Here is a 22,197-nt window from a genome sequence, read left to right as displayed (position 1 = left end):
AAAATTAAAAGTGCCTTTATTTCCGTGTTTCTGGGGTTTGACCTTTGCAAATTAAAAAAAAATATGACTATAAATTAAATTTCAGATTTCAAGCTTAACTTGGATTTCGTTCATGTAAAGCATTTTATGATAATTCTATTTTTAGCAGAGAAAACAAAGTTGCTCATTTGCCTAGATTTAGGCCAAAGAAAGAGGATGGAATACATACTACTGTATGTGATATTAAATCCTCTTCCTGACATAGAGTGATCAGCCTGAAACTCCAGCCTCAGTGTGTTGGTATTAGACGTCAGATGGGAGGGACTCTCAGCTCCAGAGAACCTCCCAATGACCGTGGCATCATTTGTCTCGCCATCTTTCACTGTTAGGGAATCATAAGGTGCCTCAAGGTCAAAGTCATTAAATGCCAAGTGTATTCTGGAGCCCGGATCTGATTGGATGAGCCAAACACAGTTCATGTTGTTCCCATAGCCTTCTGGGTAATCCGGTGAGAGGACGGTTCCTGAGGGAGCAGTGAAGTTGGACATGCAGGGGACTGTGGGAGGAAGAGAATTACAAAATCACAGACAGTAACAGACAGAGAGACAGACAATTTTCAGAAAGCATACGAGGGAGGGGAAAGGCATACAGGGAGAGAAATTTTCTGTTAAATATTCATCTCCACAGCGTCATCGGTCATCATGCGCCCCAGGCCATAATAAACTCTGTACTGTCGCCTCAGTGACAGGTCAGACTGAAATTTATCAACATCACAGCAGTGCACATGCCACATTTTTTTTAGTTCAATTCAATGCTGTCATATACCTGAAAATCAATTACAAATAATTCTAACACTTACATATGCATATAGGGATATTTGCAGACCACTGATTGTTGTCTTGGCAGGAGATAGTTTTTTCTCCAATCAGCTCAAACCCAAACTGGCATTCAAATCTCAGGATTCCTCCATTTGAAAAGTTGTCACCTTCTCTTATTCCATAGAGAGGAGTTCCAGGGTCTCCACAACTCTCTTTGTCTATTTCTGGAATGACACAGATTCAAAGGAAGACATGAACAGCAGCATGGTCCCCAAAGACGGCTATAAACAGTCCATGTTGACAGGAATCCTAACCTAAACCGTTAAGATCATATGCTATATACTTCAGTCACTGTGAAAAAACAACTCATAAAAAGATAACATGAAAAATGGCAAAAAATCCAGCTGCCAAGTAGATGAAACATAAAGTAATTTGATCATTCAGCATGAAAAGAAGAAAAAAAGTAGCACATACCAAAGGAAAACTGAAGAAAGAGCTGGGACTGACATAAAGTGCTCACTACATACAGCCCAGCAATAGAAAACAACTTTACTGAGACAATTTGTGAGTACTGCAGTCACAGAGGTTGCCAAACTTGGTCAAAGTGTTGGGAAAATTTAGTGAAACTAGCTACTTGTTTACAATCATTACTTGATTCTTATTTGCATTATTTACATATCACTTTTGTAATACTTCTATCATCATTTTATATATCATATATATATATATATATATCATATCATCGTTTTTTTTACAAGATCTTGCCTGTAACCCATGACTGTACAATTTGACAGCAGTAGAGCAGCGGTCCCCAACCTCTGGGCCACGGACCAGTACTGATCCGTGAGTCGTTTGGTACTGGGCTGTGAGAGATGAGGCTTGGGCATGAAATTTATGGTTTTCGGGGTTTTTATCGTTATTTTTAAATCATTTTTATTGTTAACTCAGTTTCCTTGGGTCTTTTCCTATGTGCTATGAATAAATCATATTTTTTTGGCACCGGTATTGGTTTTATTTTGTCGTATTTATCCGCGACACGTTAAAGGCCGGCCCGTGAAAATATTGTCGGACATAAACCGGTCCGTGGCACAAAAAAAGGTTAGGGACCGCTGCAGTAGAGGACACCTTGGGTCACGTGGACGGTGCTTTTGAAGTAGTTTTTGGTGTTATGAAGAAACTCAAGGGTGACAAGACACTGTAAACTTTAGACCTTATATCTGCAACTCAGCTTTACACCTGTTACTTCAGTTTTGTCACTTTAGCTAAATTATAAATTAACTGTTTTTGACAGCCAGCACACCGAGTGTTTCTTCCCAGAGTCTGGCCTTAAAAACATTTGTGCAACCATGCAGTGCTATCAGTCTCAAATCCTCCGTGGTTATCTTACTGTGTTGTGCAACACTATGTCATGCTACAAGAGCTCATCATCCATTTTGAACAGAAACACACTGCCAACTGAATCTAGTCTTACTTGAAGGTGATTGGCTCTTGTTTCGCTGAGTCAGGCGAATTTCTGAAATGCGTCTGCTTCTCAGTTCATGTAGCCTGGAGCAAATTTTTTATCCCTCTCTTTCTGTTTCCTCCTTCCCCTGAGTTTGCAAGTATTCATGACACATCTTTTTTTTAACATTGACTATGACCATAAGGTTGGACAGATCCTTCTTCTGATTCTACATAAAGGCTCCACTGTGTCACCATAACTCTTTATAATATGTTGTATACGGGATATCAGGAAACATACTTTCTATTTTCCCAGCCTTCCTCTCCTTTAATCCCCTGCTCTGCTTTCCTGTTTTCAGCATTATTTACAGGAGTGGCCCATGGCACGAAGCAAAGGTGTGTGTGTCTTTTTGAGTGTGTGCGCGTTTCTGTGTGTTTCACTGTTGCTGCGAATGTGTGTCTCGGTGTGCGTGCTTGTGATGTATTGCATTAATTTCCATCATGACATCGTCTTTATGAGACCCACAGACTCAACCAATCACAGCCTGCCTAACACACTTGCTTGCACGTGAACACACACACACACACACACACACAGATGCAAAGACACATAGCGAAGGAATTGAGAACAAATTACTTTGGAGAGAAAGCGGCACGCTGTCGGAACATTCCTGTATTGCTACTGCTTTTCTTCCTCACATGCACACACACACACACACACGCACACAGTACAGTACATGCATGCAACACACAGAGACTTAAACAAACCCAATCCCCCATATGCAGTCAGTGTCTTCCTTTGCATCATACACACTGATACATCCACACACACACACACACATATATAATCCTATTGTGCTTGTAACAACAAGGCTGACAGATTCACAAAGGGGATTAGACTCCTCAAAGAGTATCTAACAGTGTGAGTGAATATGTAACTTCTACATTATGTCTGGATTGCACATTTAGCTAAATTCCAATTCACACCATATTGTCCACAAAAATACATACCCTGATGAGGTACAACAATAAAACCAGTGGCAAAAAAGAGTGAATAACACAGATCAAACCTTTCGTCCAGGCATTTACTGTAGGTTGATGTTAACTGTACAAGTAACTCCCATCTAAACACATGCCTGCAGCCAGCAAAACACCATAAAAAAGATCCATAGGTGTTACTCAGGTTCTGTAAGAACACGAGACCCATCCCTAGAGGTCCTGTATCCATGACCTTGTGGGTCAGAGTCATTTTGGTGTGACAAGTATGACCTACACAGTATTAAGCAGGTGGTTTCCATCTTCTTTGGTAAATACAGGCACGTACAGACACACAGGCACACATAAAAGGGTAGTGTGCAAAATACACTACCTATTCCATATCTGAAAGAATAAGCTAATAGATTTTGGAAGGGATAATGAGACTGAGGGAAAAACTTTATTGGCCGTTTCTCTTTTGTGACAACTGTAAAATGTGCTTTAAGGCTTTGTTGCTAATGGTGAATGAATGCGTAATGTATCATATGCATAGTCTAATCTCTGCTATATGCTGCAATAACTGTTTCTTTCAACTGGAGGCTGCCGCTGTTCTGCTATAACAGAGGTCACAAAATAAGAGCATTAAACCCATTAAACCACAACAAATAATAATCTAAGGCAGCTTTTATAGCAACGGAAAAGTGAGGTATTGAATGGGAAGTCTATTAGTACTCTCAAACAGGTTTGCAATGTGAAGAAGAAATGAGAAATTCAGCCTGTCTAATTAGCGTGTACTTGTCTGATTCTGTGACCTAAAGGGAGTGGCTCAAATTGACTTGTTCACACTGTAGACATCAGCGAGGATGCTCTGTTGAATAAAAATGATCTCATTTATTACACTCACAATACTGACATTCTTTTCCGCCTCTCTCAGGTTCCAAACCAGGCCACCGAGGAGCTTTTGAGGATTGATTTGATGGGAGATGTGTATAAGAAAGACATCAATTTTCTGTTCTCATTAAAACACACAATCTATGTCGGCGCTTCTTACACAACGTGCACAAAATGTTTCCTATTCAATTGTGTAACTTTCAAATACCAGTAAATCTCACTAAATCGGACTTCAGGATGACAAATAACAACTGGGGTGCATTCTTTGATCTTAACACATTATGGTGCAGAAATGTATCACTTCAGCCCGCTGTAAAAACGCCTCGGCAACCCACCCACATCCTGCCTCATGACCTTGTAATGATCATCAGTGAGCTTCAGAAAGACTCCTGCAATCATCTATGTAGAAAAAAAAAAAATACAGACCACTGAACGAGACATGTTGCACATATTGCAGAGGCATTTTTGTCAATAATACTTTAGAGATGTTTGGTTACTTCTCTCCATCTGGAAACATCATCCCACAAAGTCTAAAAGAACAAATCTGAACAGCAAAATAATAAATAATAATAAAATAAAAGTGAACGCGCAACAGCCGTCAAGTACACAGTATCAAATCAAACCAGAAGTGCAAACCAAGGCTGCCGAGTGTATAAAGCACCGTTTTCTAAATCTCGCTTCTGTTTAAAGTAAAAGCAAAGAGCTTAATGAGCTCTAAAAACCATCTGGAGCTCCTCCTCAATCAGTTACTTCATGACCAGCGAGGGCCAAAATTACATCTTGTAAGTAAACATTGCGAAATCAGTCTGCGTCTGTTTATTCTAACTTAGCATTTAGAGAATCCTGTGGACTGGGAAACTGACATCTGAAACCACCATCGAGCAAAACAACTCTTCGCTCATTGTGCCTGCTCAGTTACCCAATGCCATGCCTAATTTGAAATATATATAATTTATTAAGTCTTAATGTGAGAAACAATTAAATGCCTTGTAAATTTGAATGGAATGATCAGCATATGTAGCATTTCAATGCCACTGCCTGGACTGAAGATTACATGAGTCAATAATTCATGAATAGAAAATGAAATACGCTTTACAGAGTCGTGATTAGGTAAGCCCTGCCCTTCACGAGTTACCTCGGGAATGCATACGCTTACAAAAAAAGAAAAAAGTAAAAAATGCATCTAGCTTTGACTCACTACTCCAATACTCAGCTTACTGACTGTAAAATTGAACTTTTCTGGTTATGTTGCAAATAAATATTTCATGAATTTGTATTTTATGGTCCCTCTGCCGCTCTCAATGAATGCTGTTTCATCCGGTATGATCAAGAGGGTCCTTCTCAATACCTGAACTATGTACAGTGGAATTGAAATACCACAGGCTCTGCAAGATCCAGTGTAGCTTTTGTTATTCTTAGAAATACTGCGTCCACCAGTAAATAATATCCATAAGATAATTTGGTTTATCTGTCAGGCATCATTGCAAAGTCCCTCCCTCTTTCTCACTCTCCATTTAGAATAACTGTGCAATCTGATTAGTCCATAAACAGTTCTCATGCATCTATCCAGGTTGCACAGAAAAAAAAACCCCAGACTGCTCCAAGCTGAAGAGAAAAAGATGAAGAGGACTGGACAAATGATAGACAAAGCATGGCAGGGTTAACACAAGAAATGTATCATAGATAGAGGTAAAGAGTAGTGTATTAGACAAACCTGCTGTCACACTTAAAAATGCATGGAAGCACAAAGATAGACAGAGATGAATTCATCACTGACAGCCATACATTGCTGTCTCTCTGTCTCTCTCAGCACACACATACATTAAGGATCCGACGAATCAAGGGTCATTGTGCCATAAAAATCCACCTTGACATCCTTCCCTCCAATAAAGCACATCACATATTAAAAACCATAAAGAGCAGATGAAAAAGCTAAAATAAAAACCTCAAAAGTAACAGCTGACATTATGGCTCTGTGATGGGATTGTGTTTAAGGCAGAATAGAGCAGAAAAACAGCAGCCTGTACACTCAAAGTCAAGTATGGGAATATCAGCGTTGATGTTTTTAGTCTTTCCTGTGCAGTATTAGCAGATAAGCTAATAGCGCACTGCGATAAACCTGGCAACACCTAACTACAGTAGAGAAAAAAAACAAAACATTTGTCATAAGATTAACACCATTTCACCCTTTTTTTCAGCTGGCCACGAAGCAGGCACTTGATGTTTATGCTGCACTTCTCAAGTCTGCTAGATCGGTATTATATAACACAGGATGATGGGATAATGCGAGAATGATGCATTTAAAAAAGCTGGAGCTGGGGGGGATGACTCATCGCTGGAAACTAATTCTCAAAATCACCATTCAGATGTGTTTGTATGAAAAATGATTCAAATATTTGCACTTTTTGTTCTTTTAAGGTCACCATACATTTAAAAAAATCCATACACACAGATTTCTGTACTGTGTTTATGGACACAAAACTGGTAATACAGATTACTTGCTCAAAATTAATACACAGTCCAAATCAGAGTTTTCCTGGCTCAGAATTCATTGTTAGAAGTGAATACTGGCAATTACAAAGGCATAACACACCTGGTAATCAATTTAATAGTCACATTCCTTATCAAAACACTCATTTAGTGAGTTGAAGGCAAGCAAGAGCCAATACCTTTTTTCAAATGGTAAGAATCAGCGAGTACTCCAAAGCGGACCAGAGGGTATCCTCTGTGTGGAGTGTTGACTGCTGCATCAATCCAATTGGCATCTGGTGGGTTTAAATTATAGAAAGCAATGCTGGTACTCTCAAATCTCACTCAGTACTTAAAAGCTCAAAACTAAGATGAAGTGGTGGTGACGCTTGAATGGTGAAGCCCCTCTGCTGTCATACAAAGAATCTTAAAAAGGCTTTGCAGCCAAAGCCGGTCGGAGCGGGCACGCTCCGTTTTGCGTAACTATTTTTAAATCCGGTAGCACTGCAACCACGTAAGCTAGCGCAATAATTTTCTTTGCATATGAAACCAGAGGACATCTTATGCCATCAGCTTGTCCTAGGTCACAGTTTCCTTCCACATATGGCTTTGCAAAAATTGCATAAAAAGCACTTGCAGCAACAAAAACATAATATTCCAGAAACACGCTTTGCCGATCCGATCAGCTGTTCGTAACACTTCCTATGTCCATCAGCCCGAACTATCGCATGTCCACCATGACCTGCCGAAGCCGGAAGTGACGTCATTTTGCAGAAATGTAGTTTTTTACCATCAGGGCCTTATGAGCCTGTACTGGTGTTTTTAAAAGTTATGTTTGACTTTATGATTTTCTGTGTCATTTCTGGTATGGTTAGGACTCATATTGCACTGCTGGAAATAGTTTATTTTGATGCACATGCTGGTTTTTTTTTGCAAATTTGCACTATAATATTTATTTTCCATCTCGTGAAGCCAAGAAGATAATTCAGTACAGTTTTTTTTCTTCTGTGTTGTGGTAATTCTATTTGGAAAAAAACACATATTCATATTTTCAATATTAGTCAGACAGTTGAAACAATATGATTTATTCATCAGTCTTATCCACCAAAAAGAAGAAACTCATTAACGCTAAACAACAGCAAGTACACTGCCGAAAGTAATGAACTTCAGTGACATTCAATTTTTAATCCATAGAGTTTAAGGTTTAATGTGATTGTCCCACCCTTTGCAGGTATAACATCTTCAACTCATGGATTTTAACAAGGTGTAGGACTGTATTTATGGGAACTTTTGACCATTTTTCCAAAGGTGTATTACTGAGGCTAGACACTGATGTTGGCAAAAGGCCTGGCTTGCAATCTGTGCTCTAATTCATCAAAAGATGTTCTGTCATGTTGAGGTCAGGACTCTGCACAAGCCAGTCAAGTTCTTCCACACCAAACTCACTCATCCATGTCTTTATGGACCTTGCTTTTTGCACTGATACAATCATGTTGCAAGAGAAAAAGGGCCAACTGTCCCCACAAAATAGCGAGCATGAAATAGTCCAAAATGAGGAATGTTTGAGGCACATTGATCTTTCAGAAGCAACTTTTTCTGCCAATCAAACTAGGAAGGGTTATGAGGGCATTTCCAAATGATTTGAAGTCTATCATTCCACAATGAGAAAGATTACTGAGAAGTAGAAAACATTGCAGATAACTGCCAATCTTCTTGGGAGTGACTGTCCCAGCAAATTCACCCCAAGGTCAGATTGTGCAGCGCTCAGAGAAATTGCCAAAAATGTAAAGCATAGACTTTACAGGCCTAGGATGGTAAATCTTTGGTAAAGTTCGTGAGAGAACAATTAGAAAAAGACTGAACAAATATGGCTTGTTTGGAAGTTAGAAAGCCTTTCTCTAGAAAGAAAACACAGCACCGCTTAGGTTTGCAAAGTTGCACACAGCATATCAGCACAAACTCCTCATCAACTGTCAAGCACCGCGGTGTAGGGGTGATGATTTCAGCTTGTTTTGCAGCCACAGGACTTGAGGACCTTGCAATCATTGAGCACAAATTCCTTGGTATACCAAATTATCAAGAGTTAAACATGAGACCATCTATCTGACAGCTAAAGCTCTGCCAAAACCAGGTTATGAACAACACAATGATCCCAAGCACAGCACCAAATCTACAACATAACTGAAAATGAAAAGAATCAATACATTGCAATGGCTCAGTTAGAGTCCAGATCGCAACATGATTGAAATGCCGGGGTGGGACCTTAACACTGTGTGCTTTCTTTTTACCATGACTGTGTATCAATAGTCCTACTGAAACAAATACATAAATATGCCATTACATTATATCCTCAACCCAATTTTCACTGTTATGCCGATGAAACCCAGCTCTACTTTCTTCTAAACCCAATTCATCCCTCCCACCTACCTCCCTCTCAAACTGTCTTATTGAGATTAGATCCTGGTTCTCCTCCAATTTTCTCAAACTTAACAGTAATAAAACTGAAGTTTCACTTGTTGGTACACCATCTATCTTAACCAAATCCCACAGTTTTTCCATTAACATTGAAAATTCTCCTACCCTTCCCTCCCCTCAGGTTAAGAGTTTGGGTGTCATACTTGATAATACTCTTTCATTCCAGTCTCACATTAATTACATAACCCGGTCTGCTTACTTCCACTTTCGTAATATTAACCGACTCCGTCCCTTACTTACTCCCCATGCTGCTGCCATCCTTGTCCATAGTCTTATTACGTCCCGTATTGATTACTGTACCGGTAATTCCCTCCTATTTGGTCTCCCTAAAAGGTCCCTTCATAAACTCCAACTTCTTCAAAATTCTGCAGCTCGGGTCATAACTTGCACTCTGTTAAGAGCTCATATTACCCCAGTTCTTCAGCAGCTTCACTGGTTGTCCATAGAAGCCAGGATAAATTTTAAAATCTTACTTCTAACATACAAGTGTATCCATAAATCTGCTCCTTCATATTTGCGTGACCTGCTCCATATCACCACTGTTTCCCGCCCTCTCAGATCATCATCTGCTATTCATCTTACTGTTCCGTCCTCACACCTTATTACTATGGGGAACAGAGCTTTCAGTCGCTCTGCTACTCGGCTCTGGAGCTCTCTTCCTCCTGCACTAAGAAAATCTGACTCCCTTTCCGTATTTAAGACACAGCTCAAAACACATCTGTTTAAACGGGCTTATTCGCTTTAATGCTGATTTTATCTGTTGTCAAGCTCTGTTTTGTAATTTTAACTTATTTTATGACTCCTGTTCCTTTTATTAATTTTGTTTTTTGTAAGGTGACCTTGGGTTTCTGAAAGGCGCCCTCAAATTAAATGCATTATTATTATTATTATTAACCCTCACTGACACCTCATTATGGACTGTGAAGACAGATACACAGCATAAGCTCATGATAAATGTATATATCCACAGAGTAGACAGGAACTCATTGAAACGTTAATGTGAACAATGTCGATAATGTCGCAATGCTGCCTTAAATCAATAGCTGTGACATGCCATAGTTTATAATTGACTGAAAGACTGGTGTAAAGTCAGGCTTAACTTCTAAATGTGGGGGACATAACTACGTTCTCACTGTCATGCTGCAGGGACTCGCAAAAAGCAAGGTGAGGTTAGGTAAATCATAAAATTTTAGGTTGAACACTTGGTTTAAGGTTAGAGTATAGTAAACTGGAGTAATGGTTAGTGTCGGTCTCCAGGGGTTTATGCAAGTAAATACAACGTCCAATAGTGGTGTGAAGTGATGGGAACTCAGCTGTGTGTGTGAGTTTGTACGTGTGTGTGATTTGTATGCTCTGCAGTAGGAGTGGAGTCAAAGTGTTCCCAGGTCGGTGACCTTGGCTTTAATAATAGATGAATGGTGACAAGAAAAAGAGAGGGACACAGGCAGAGACCACGAGAAAGAGAAAAGCAGAAACACAGAGATAGACAGGGAGGGAATGAGTGCAAAAGAAAAAAAGATGCAGGGCTGGTCATTTGACAGACAGCAGAGCAGAGAAGGGGTGTCTGATACAGGAAATGGGAGAAGCAAAAAGAGCAGAAAGGAGGAGAAGCAGGGAAACTAAACAACAGTGCATTAGAGAACAACTGACAGAGAAAATGTTGTGATTTCAAAAAGAAGGAAATGAGAGGATGGTGGATAGATAGATGGCTAATAAGGAAAAATGAGACAGAGGGAAAAGGGGAAGAGAGGGAGAATGTGAGGAGCGAGAGGGGTGAGTGACTTGCTGGTAGAGCTTCGTTGGCTTACTGATGGAGGACCTGTCTGACACACACATACACACTAACAGAAACCCACATACACGCATTGTTAGTGTGGCTTTACAGAAAGGCTGGAGTTACTGATAATGTTTATATTTCAAAGCCAAGGTCTACGGGATATGTCTATGTACTCTACAAACACACACACAGTGTGCCCCTTTTTTTCTTCCTCAAAAAATAAAAATAGATAAATAAAACACACATACATCTCAGGCAAGTACCCACCTATTAAATCTTGTGGGTGATGGAGCCGGCACTCTGAGACAAACACATTTATCTTGTACTGAGAATTGGCGCTTTTCATGGTTTGGGGGTTTGAGCAAAAAAAAAAAAAAGGGAAAAAAAAGTAATATTTAAAGTACTTTTTTGTAGGTTTTGACAATCTAAGAATGTCAAACACATTTACATAAGTATGATGTAGATGTAATTAAAGGGGGCACACTTAAAAGTCTAATAACAGTACAGTAGATGTTGAGCAGCAAGCAGTCCTTTCTTACATAATATGCTGAGGATTCCTTAAATTGTACATTTATGCTATTTTTTTAAGCTGAACTATGAAAAGTAAACTTGGCATCACTCCCTGGTAAGCAAACAAAGTGACTAAATAGCTAACATAGTTTAACAAAGACACCCCCCCCCCCCCCAAAAAAAAAAAGAAAAAAAGAAAAAAAAAAACCTCAAATATTTAAAATTAAAAAATTATATCATTTATTAGGCAAATAACAAACTGAATTTGTGTTTTATACCCAAATTTGAGCTCACACACTGGACTTCACTGAGAACTCCGAAATTAATCAAGCATAACACTCAACCACTAAAACCAATTTTTGTGTTAAGGAATGCAAGTAAATAACTGTAATTTGGCATCTCAATCAAAAAAAAATAACGAGTTTCATAATTTTTTTTTCTGCTTTTTAATAAAACAGTAAATTTAAAACTTCATGGATAACAGCATTAATTATATTTTAGCATTAAAAATACTACCTTGATTAAAGAGCTTGTGCACACTGGTGAATTAGCCAATACAGAAACATAAAAATGATTTTGATAATTATGAGGAATTTTAATTGGAGTAGCAGTGTCATAAACCTTACACCGGGTGGTATGGTCCCCACAGCGCACACAGTCTCTTATTGCTTTTCAAAGAACATAAAAGCCAACATAGCTGTGATAAGGTCATTGTGACACAAAATAACAAAACCTTGTAACATCTAAATACAAATGCATGGCTTTTGAAAGTGAATACTCTCTAACAACACTGCATTGGTCTTCCACGTATTGTGCAGAATAATCTTGCTGTGTACTACTGGGTACAGATTAAGAAAGAAAATCCAGCTCTCATGCCAATGCAACGAAGCAATATTATAAGCATGGGTGCATTTAGATGGTGGCTCTCTCCATTAGTTTTTCTATTGATCTCTATGGTGAAATCACTCAGGAGAAATTAATGGGCATATGCACAATTATCATTGAGACAGGAACCTTATGTCCTTCATAAAGGTGATATGATTTCAAGTTAGTTTTTAAACTTTTTAATATTACCTGCGCATTGTATTATTTGCTTAAAAAATTGCCACCAATACATTTGTTATTTGCAGAGTTACTTTAAGAAAGACAGATCTGCAGTATTTCATTATTTTCTATTTTAATCATTTTGATGTTATGTCTTTTTAATCACTGTGTTTTCAGTATATCATTTGAACTTCACAATGAAATTCAAGGAGCATAAAGGGCAGAGATATATCAAAACAAGTGTCATTGTCACACCCCTTTTGGAACTTGCTGCATTACCAGACTCAGCACTGTGACCTCATTATGACAATAAATCCGCAGATGATGACACCTAAATGAGGTACACAAAGTTCATTTCTGCAGCAAAGCTCCCCTCTCTATGTTTCATGTACTGTGATCAAATGAAAACTACATCCATCACACAGGAAACTTTGGAAAGGTTAATATTTTTAGTTTGGCAGGAGCTGATTCGACAGAACAGAAAAACACTTTGTTCCTAACTGATATTAAGAAGAAGGTCATGCGTTGCTAGACAAGCATTTATTTTTAAAGCAGACCAATGCATCTACAAAGATGTTCTGTTTGATCAAGATAAGTCATCGCTTAAAGGGATTAACAATGAGACATCTCAAGAAGCCAAACTTTTCAACTTTTTTGGAATTTTGACAGAAATAAAATTTCCACTGCACAGCGTAGTGACAAATGAAGACAAAACTCCCACAGAAATCTAACCTGATATCATCCCGGGATGTTCGAAGCATCAGGATCATCCTCAGACTATAATACCCTCAAAACTTGGATGATAATGTTGAGAGCTAAGACGCACTCAGACTACTTTTGAAGCCATCCACAAAGACACAAGTCATCTGTCAACTGATTTAAGATCCCCTCATTAGGTATTTGTTAGCTTATCAAAACATAAGCTGCTGAGCAGTAAAACCCCTGGGTGTACTGAATGAGTGAGAAATTCTAGGATTTATTGCCAATTAATTTAAATTTCAATTGCAAAATAAACTGTTATTCCTTTGTTCAGTCATACAAGTCAAGATTGCACACATAAGACACATAAGAACCGTTAGTTAGTGCCTAGAAAAGCAAAAATAAAATGCATTTAAAATTAAGTGGAAACCTATAAGAACAAAATCCAAGTACATTAGATGTGTATATCAAATAAGTAGAATAAGACAGATATAGACAGGTAATCTAACAGTAATAGAGTCGATGCAAGTGATGAGATATCAAAATTACATGCAAAGTCACACTGTGTTACATGCAACATATCCAATGCAAAATGTTATTGAGCCATAAAAAGAGCAATGCCAGGGCAAAATGTACAACCCACAGATTTATAATGGTTACTAGTTTATCAACTTGATATCATCTTCATATTTTTTTAATGTGACCAACAACATGTGATTAAAGAGGGTGCCACCCTGTGTTTTACTGTTTGATGTGGAGCTCAACATTACCAATATAAAATAAATCGGTAAAAACTGAGGGGTTTTTTGCCATCTCATCCTTGGTATACAAACACATAGTCTGACAAGTTTGAAAATGTCTTCACAAGTTATTTAAAGGCATCTAATTCACACAATTTCCTTCTCCTTTTCTCTCCTACAAAAACAAAAACATGCTCATTACTTACCTTTATAGTTGATTTTAAAGCCGATAGAGCCGACACTCTCATCTGACTGTAGGTGGAGCCACATCTGGTGAGTCATGCTGACTATCAGGTCAGGAACAAAGCTACCTGATAGGCTGGAGCACAAAACGCACTGCTATTAAATCACTGTCACCATAATTACTACTATAAAAAAGTATCATTTTCATCATTGCAATCGTAGCTATAATCAAATTCTCAAGTGATTCTCTGAACAAATTGCTGGAACATACTGCACTGGAGCTCAGTGCTTTGCTTTGGTTTTGCAGAATCCTGCCTGAGTATGGCAAATTGCTTTGAGTACTCTGATGCTATGCAACCTTTTTTCAGAGTGCCAGTCCTGTTTATAATCAAAAGCTAACAGTGACCATCTACAAAGTGAACCATAATCACCCACTTTGTAAAAGGTCTGGCACTGTTATCTTTGTGGGCACTACATTTTACAAATTCAAGAACAGTGGTAGATAATGCTGATTTCTGTTATATAATCAAATTATTTTATGCCAAAGAGATAGACATTTCTGAGTTAGGTGGACGCTGACGCTTTGCATCAAGCCCAGAATAAAAAATGACAACGCAAAAGACAAAAAGTACCTTTCTCATTGATTATTCTCATAGAGCACTGCTGCTTATTTGCACAGCTGGTCTCTGTATCGCTACATATCAGTGATATTTACTTATAATATAGATATATTGTGGAAAGATTTCAAAGATGTTTTATCTTTAGCTAGTAAAATGGGAACTAGGTGCAGTGATTTATTGAAACATGTGCAAACATACATGGGAATGCAGTACACAAGGTACAAACAGAAAGCAAATATTTGGCATGAGCAACTTTATTGCTCAGCAAAGCCTGAACTGTCTTAGCCAAGCTTTCATGTAATTTCTTCAGGGATAGCTTCAGAAAGCCTGGACGACCACTGTTCACTTAAAATTACAAAAAAGTACTGTAATATACACTGATCTCTGGATATGTGGAAAGCAAGTGCAAAAGTATGTCAGTTTATAGTATAATACTTACACCTGTAGAATAGTCGTAGGATCTCCTACCTCCCCTCCATCTCCAATAGTTAGCGTATCATAGGCAATCTCTAAGTCAAACTCTTCAAAGTTGATCTGGATGACCTAAAGTTGACATGCATGAAAAAAACAAGCATATATTATTCCAACACAAGTCAAGCAGTAATATATAACTTTATTTTTTTAAATCAGGGCTACTCAATCAACAATAAGAAGAAGAAAAAGAAGCAAAGTTCAGAAATCTCAGCACCCAGTAAGGAACGTGGTTATTGATTCCGGTTTGGAGGTCATCGCACTGAGCTGTGTTTCCTAAAATTTCAGTTTTATACCAGAAAAACCTTTGGCTCAAAAAATTCCACAATCATTTTGAAAATGGTGGATTTGATCTTGATCTGGTTATAATTGCATTTTTTGACAAATTCCATTAAAAAATGTAATCTACACTCTTGTAGCTGTCCTAAAACTAGCGTGAGAAGGTTACATATTGTATCTTGCCATGTTAAGACTTTTACCTGTGATGACATTAAAGTCATCTCTGTCTCTGAGTTATACCTGAAGATACTGCATACGAATCATTAGAATTCATTCATGCATCACACAATGAGGCATGATTTCATTCAGTATCGCACGATGAGGAGGGAAGACTGCAAGTAACACCTCTGCTGTACACTTGAAGCAGTGAGTAGCAGCACACAGCTCAAAACTCTGATCGGGAATTATTAAACCAACACTTTCTGTTTCATCTAAGACCAGAGAGAAGCACATTTGGCAAAAGAGAAGAGAGAATGGGGGGAGGGTTGATAGAGAGAATGAAGAAGATGGAGGCAGATGGAAGAGGAGAGGACAGAGGAAGAGAGGAAATGGGGGTAATAATGAGCACATCTTTGATGCTAGCAAAGTACAGTGGTGGAATATTTCAAACTAAAATTCTGACTTGACCCTCAGGGGAAGACTGAAACCTCAGTCTGCCTCCGCCCTGCTCTTCTTCTCTCCTTGTGAGGAATTTCCAGATTTCCAGAATGAATATTCTGCTGGAGCACTTCAAAGGCAACCAAATGCATCGCACAGATCTTATTTTCCTGTATGCTGGTATATTAGCACTAAGCATATTTGCATGCATATTGGCACGCTCAACAACTCTGTATATTTATTACGTTTAGGTAAGACGTCAATACAGTTCTCTTTTTCCCTTCACTACACAATTTAAACACCAGAAACATGACACCACTACTGTGCATGCTGAATGGATACAGTTCACTTTTTATGCAACTTTAGCCTATGAATTTATGAAAAGGGAGAGAGCATAAACAGTGGCTATCCCTTTGGTGTCACCTGATTTGTTTTAGTTTATGGGGTTCATTTTTTTGCCATTTAATACTTGCTTTACCTCTTCTGCCACAAGCAAGTAAAGTTATCTTTTGACTGACAACAACTAATGTAGACATACCTAAATATACCAAAAAAAACTGGGAAAGCGTAACAGCACCATCACCCGATTTCACCGGAAATGAAATAAGCAAGAGTGTATACAAAGATGAAGCAACAATCTGCCCACTGCTCAAGGTGCTGACTCAGTCTTATCAGTATGTGAGGCAGCAGATTGGATTAAAGCATTACCTACAAACCTGTTAAAATCTCTCTGGAAAGCATGCACACAGACACACAGAAACAAACAGGCACAGGCTTTGTGGAGATTACTGTATCTATTGCTCTGATTACACAGTCGCCATATTCACACACACTTATCGCTGTATTCTCATGAACTCAAAGCAGGTTCTCAGCACAGCAGCAAATCTGAGAAGTAACAGCCGCATTTATATGACTGTTTTTACAGATTTTATAGAAAGACAACATCAGATCGTGCTTTTACAAGGATAATCATGATGATCACAACACTTAAAAGTCACGTTGTGCACTTTTAACATCGCAAATGGTTGCTGACATAGCTGAATGACTTTCCATAAATGAAACACTGTTCAAAAGCTTACAAACTTTATGGAAAAAGGTTTTTTTTTTTCCTTTTTCTTTTACACCTGCAATAACGTGTGGATGCCATTCTAGTGCAGTGTTGAAAGTATAGACGATGGGCACTGGAGACGATTAATTTGACAGCAACAAGTACGGGTCTATCAAATGCAAATGGTGGAAAAATAATGGAAGCGCTTCATAGATATATTTTGAGTTAAATGATCAGAGATTACCAAAAGCTTTCCACAGCAGGTTTGAGATAAAAAGGAAAAATCTTGAAACTTACTAGGCACAGCAAAGAAACACATCCAAATGTGCATAGAGAATTCAAAGTGAGTGGGTTTCACTTGTTCAGTGCATGCCAGAGAGAAGTGAAAATGAAATCGTGGTTGCAGTGCTCCACACACAACATTCACAGATTGATAGCTCATGAAGTGAGCTGGGAGCAGTCATTACTGTATTGTCTTTCACGCTATATTTCTGTGTGTGTGTGCCTCCAATTTTTATAGTGCTTACAGTCAAAAAAAGTGAATGATGAGACTATACTACCAAATAATTGGTATAGTGAGTGGGTTTAAACAATCCTTCTATCCCAAGTAGGTGAAATAACTATGAATCGGGCCAACAAGCAGATACAAAAAGTTTGAAGGCTGAGGACAACAAGGGCATCGATATGCAGAAACACTAGAAATAATGCCTTTTGCTTAGTTTGCTGTAGGTAACAAAGCTTTGCTTCTGAAAATACCTCATTCTGAAATGGACTCTATAAGGAGTATTCCATTAGAGTTGTTCTGTCTTGTTGTATATGTCCTTTACAGAATGTCCTAATGACACATCAGCACAGTTCACACAGCATTAAACACAGCTAAGCCATAAGCACATTGCACTGAATCCATGCATGCACTTACGTTTATGCATCTATGAATGCTGCACTGAAGTCAGCTTCGACTGGAACCTCATTAGTGGGAATGTGAGGGTCAGTGTTTACGTGTGTGTTCCTTTTTACGTTTAGTGTGCTCAGTTTGTGTTTATGATAGATGAAGCTGAAAACTCCACATATTTCCCCTCTCTTCTAATTGGTTGGTGTTCATGCAAACATCCATCTCTCTGTCGATCTCTGTTCACTAGCTATCTCTCCCGTTTTTCTCTTTCTCTCTCTCTCTACCACCCTCTCTATCTCTCTCTAATTGGCTGCTGCATGTCTTCCTTCAATCCGTCTATGGCCTCTAGCCAATGAGGCGACAGAATTGGATTTCTGCTTGATAAAGCACTTCCTTTGGTTGTCGTGGAGACAATGAGGTGAGCGAAGCTCCTCCCTACTTATACCATAAAAGATCTTAAGATACTTTGAAGATATAGTTACACTAGGAATATGTGAAAAACCTGGTGAGTGACACAGCCGGTGATGTAAAGCGGGCATTGACAGGGCTGGGGGATAAAAGATTGTCTGTGACAGCATTACCATAAACCCCGATCAACACGCTCCCCTTGAATGTGCTTCTCCAGTATAAATCGTGCCATTGTGATGAGACCTGGGATGCAGCTGATGAAGACTGATGGTTAAAGTCCGAGACTACTCAGTGTTTTGCCCCTTACTTATACTTTTTTCAGCTTGGACTGCCAGGTGCATCCTTTCCAGATACCAACTCTGAACAGGAACTAGTGGGAAAGGCTGTGCCTGCCCCTTACTGTTGCTATGCAACTACTGAACTATAGAAAGCATTAGAATCACTGTTCTCCTATGATAAATGTTTAACATTTTTAACCTGAGCCCTTAAAAGTGCTATGCTGTTCATCCCGTCAGGAAGATGCAGAAGCATACCATTTCTTTAATGACAGAAAACCAGTGGAGTGTTTTCTTTTTCTCTTTGCCTACTAGCTTCAGTGTATGTCTGATTTTTTCTTAAGCCTGCAGGGCATTTCTGAATTTAATGCCTACAGTATTAATGGAAAATCTACCTAAAACAATTCCTTCCTGTCTTTGAATTGAATGCCCTTGCATGCACTTCCTTTGTGTTTATCATAGGGGTGCTAACTAAATATTCATCATCGCAGCGCTGCAGTAGTCATCTTGTATCCATGTGTTATGCATTAGACTGTGCATGCAAATGTGAATCGGGCCACAGAAACCTAGCACACACTTTATAATGTAAAAGGCTACTGTTTTAGGTGTGTGTCCAGCTGTCATGAAAAGACTAAAAGATAGCTAAGCACCTACAGTATGTAAAGACTTTTATCCAATCTCCTGTATCATGACCAAATGATAGTAAGAAAGAAGTGTTTTGATTTGCTCATATCGCAGAATATGGAAATTCAAGGAGGAGAAACCGAATGATGGAGAAAATACAGAAAAGGAGAAGTGAAGAGAAGAGAAGAGAAGAAGTGAAGTCTAGTAATGGGCATGCTGTCCTACCATCCCCAAGGTTAAATGAGAACAGGAGAGAATGAATTGGCTCTAAAGGCTCATTCTGCCAAAACTAAATGAAGCAATAACATCAGAGAGCTATAGAACCCCATTAACACTTAACCTGAGAGAGAGAGGGTGGTGTATAGGCAGAGAAGGATGGAGGGAATGGGGCTTGCAAAGATCGGGAGAGAAGAAGAGTGGGAGAGCTTTGGAAACTATGTCTCTTTACCTTCAGAGTATGAGAAGGCACCTCTGTGAGAATCTGTGTGAATTTGCGCAATGGAGAAAGAGATAGGAGGGAAACAGTGAAAAACAGATTTTTCCCCTCAAGTGCTCTCCTCACTCGCTGTATTCTCTCTTTCTCAGTAGTAATTTGATGGTTTCAGCTTGAGCTCTTTAATGAAGAATCTGGGTAATTCTGAGGACAGTGCCTCTGGGAGTCAAGGAGGAGGAGAGTGGGCAGTGTAAAAAAGAGACAAAGAGAAGGAAGAGGCAGGATGAATGAGAGAAAGAGTACAAGTTGAAACAGACAGAGATGTATAGAAGTAATAAAAAAAAAAAAGAGATCTTCTTGCTGTAGAGACAAGACTATTCCCTTGTTTGGAACGTGTTATGCAGGTTACACCCTCTTGCTCTTGTGATTCTCAGACTGCCTCTCTTTTAAGGAGTTTGGGGTTCTTTTGTTGCCTTCCCTCATACTGAGATCAACCTACTACTGTCCTGTTTGCTAAGTTGCCCCTCGTTGCCACATCAGCTCCCTAATTGAGAACAGATTTTTACTGCCAGTACACCAGATCATCACTGCTCCCATTCTGTCACAGTCATTTTTGCCCATTACCTGTTGTTTACCTGCCAGTTCCCAACTGTGTACTTGCCTCTGCCACCTGCCCGACATATGTAAGCCTGCTTTTGGACTGGTAAATTACCTTTTACTCAACGAGATGCTTCTCTGGATCTGCAATTTCCTGTTGTCACTAAACATCTGAAGCATGCAGAATGTGAATTCCTAAACCAACGGGAACTTATAAACACTAACTGAAATGTGCTCAACACCAACTGTGAGTGCAGCCTTAACTAGAGAAAGTGACTGCAGTAATTGCAGATCAATATCCTGTGCACTGTGGTAGTGTGTTTTACTTATTTTATTTTTTAACATAATATTTAAAGTAGATTATTACCAACTTTCTTGACAGTGAGATACAGTGTACACCCTTTTTTTGTGAAATACCAAAACATTATATTATAATATCTAAATCCAATAGTCAAGATGTGATTGAAGCAGAGACTTTCAGCTTTAATGGCCAAATGATATAATAATAATAATAATTATTATTCCATGACACATTAAGCAGGTAAAAGATCTGAAGTTGAACTTGTATCTGTAGCTTTACACTGGAAGTCTTCGAACGAGCTCCAAAAAGATTTGGGGCCAAACAAACCCATCAGAGACAAAGGAAAAAAATGTAAGAAGTGGCCAAATTAACAATCTAGTACATTTCTACAAAGAAGAAGTGCACCTGCCCATTCAGCAACATTCAAATCCCTGAAAGACCACAGAAGGCTAGACTAGAGTCAATGACTGTAGAATTCTCTAAGCCTGTCCTGGTCTGAAACCACCTCCCCCCAAAAACAACTTTAGACCTGTGAAACCAAGATCACTCTGTAAACTGCATCTATGATTATAAAAAGAAAAAAAATGGTGGAGAAGGAATGAAAACGCTAATAACAGAAACCACACAACAATACATGTCAAACATGGTGGAGGCTACATTATAGTATGGGCTTGCATAGCTGCTAATGATACATGCTACACTCTCTACTCTGATTCAGCCAAAATCTGCTGAACGGTCCAGACAGCGTTCCACAGTACTGACTCAAGAGCTTTCAAGGAAGAAGCTCTTGGGCTGATCTCAACCCGATAAAGCATGCTTTTCGGTTCTTAAATACAAAACTGAAGGCAGAGAGACCCACAGGCCCCATAAACCATAAGCAGCAGTGTAAGATTGCTGCAGTAAAGGTCTAGAAGAGCATCTTAGAGGAGGAAACATCACATTTGGTGAAGTTCATGGGCTGTAGGCTTCACACAGCCACTGACTAGAAATGATTTTAATTCAAGTATTAAAATAATCCTTATATTTTAAATTTTGCTAGCCTCTGAAAATAGGGGGCAATGTCTAATTTTGTAAGAACCCTTAAATTGAAGCCTGCTTTTATTTGGCAAAACAAATCTTCTAGACCTTGTTGTATTTTTTAAAAAATTCTAAATGACTTTGAAATTGATCTACCGGATTATCCAAAGCTATTATTTTTGTTTTTATTTTCAAAACATACTTCAGAGCGGTGACAATGAAAAGCAATGACAGTTATCTGATAGCATTAAAAAAGTTTGACAAGATATTAATCCACAACCGAGAGGTTTTTTTTTCATATTAATAATTTGAATCCTATTAGCTTTACATGTCCACACAATTCACCAAGGCAGATGAAAAATAAATGAAGGTGAGAGAAGAGTTGTGGGCAGACAAGGATTTGTCAGTCTTTGCCAGGCCGATTTCTTTCTCTCTGGCTTTGCTATCTGGACCTAACAAGTCTCTACTGTATGTACTGTATTAGACAAATTCAAAGACAGGTAGGACCTGTGGTTGTATAAAGAAATATATATATATATATATAAGAAATATAACCTTAGATTTCAAAAACTATGGATAACTGGTAGACTGCAATATGAGGAAGTCAATTCCAGGCTTAGTTCATGTTTTAAAGT

At 38.7% G+C, this 22,197-nt stretch overlaps 1 protein-coding gene across 8 annotated transcripts in view; it reads right to left on the bottom strand.

Annotated features, from left to right (window-relative positions):
* The window catches only part of csmd3b (CUB and Sushi multiple domains 3b), a 380,853-nt gene that overhangs the window by 92,300 nt on the left and 266,356 nt on the right, over positions 1-22,197 (bottom strand). For all 8 annotated transcript variants that reach the window (XM_040020932.1, XM_040020933.1, XM_040020934.1 and 5 more), the window contains 4 exons: positions 15,060-15,163; positions 14,024-14,136; positions 839-1,021; positions 209-535 (listed from right to left, as the gene is read on the bottom strand). In XM_040020932.1, coding sequence (XP_039876866.1) covers positions 209-535; positions 839-1,021; positions 14,024-14,136; positions 15,060-15,163 — 727 coding nt within the window. The remainder of the gene's footprint in view (positions 1-208; positions 536-838; positions 1,022-14,023; positions 14,137-15,059; positions 15,164-22,197) is intronic.

Source organism: Simochromis diagramma, unplaced genomic scaffold, assembly GCF_900408965.1.
Source record: "Simochromis diagramma unplaced genomic scaffold, fSimDia1.1 OVJJ01000753.1, whole genome shotgun sequence".
In the NCBI taxonomy this organism is placed as follows: Eukaryota; Metazoa; Chordata; class Actinopteri; order Cichliformes; family Cichlidae; genus Simochromis; species Simochromis diagramma.
Note: the sequence above shows the minus strand (reverse complement) of the source record. Positions and strands in the feature narration are given on the sequence as shown.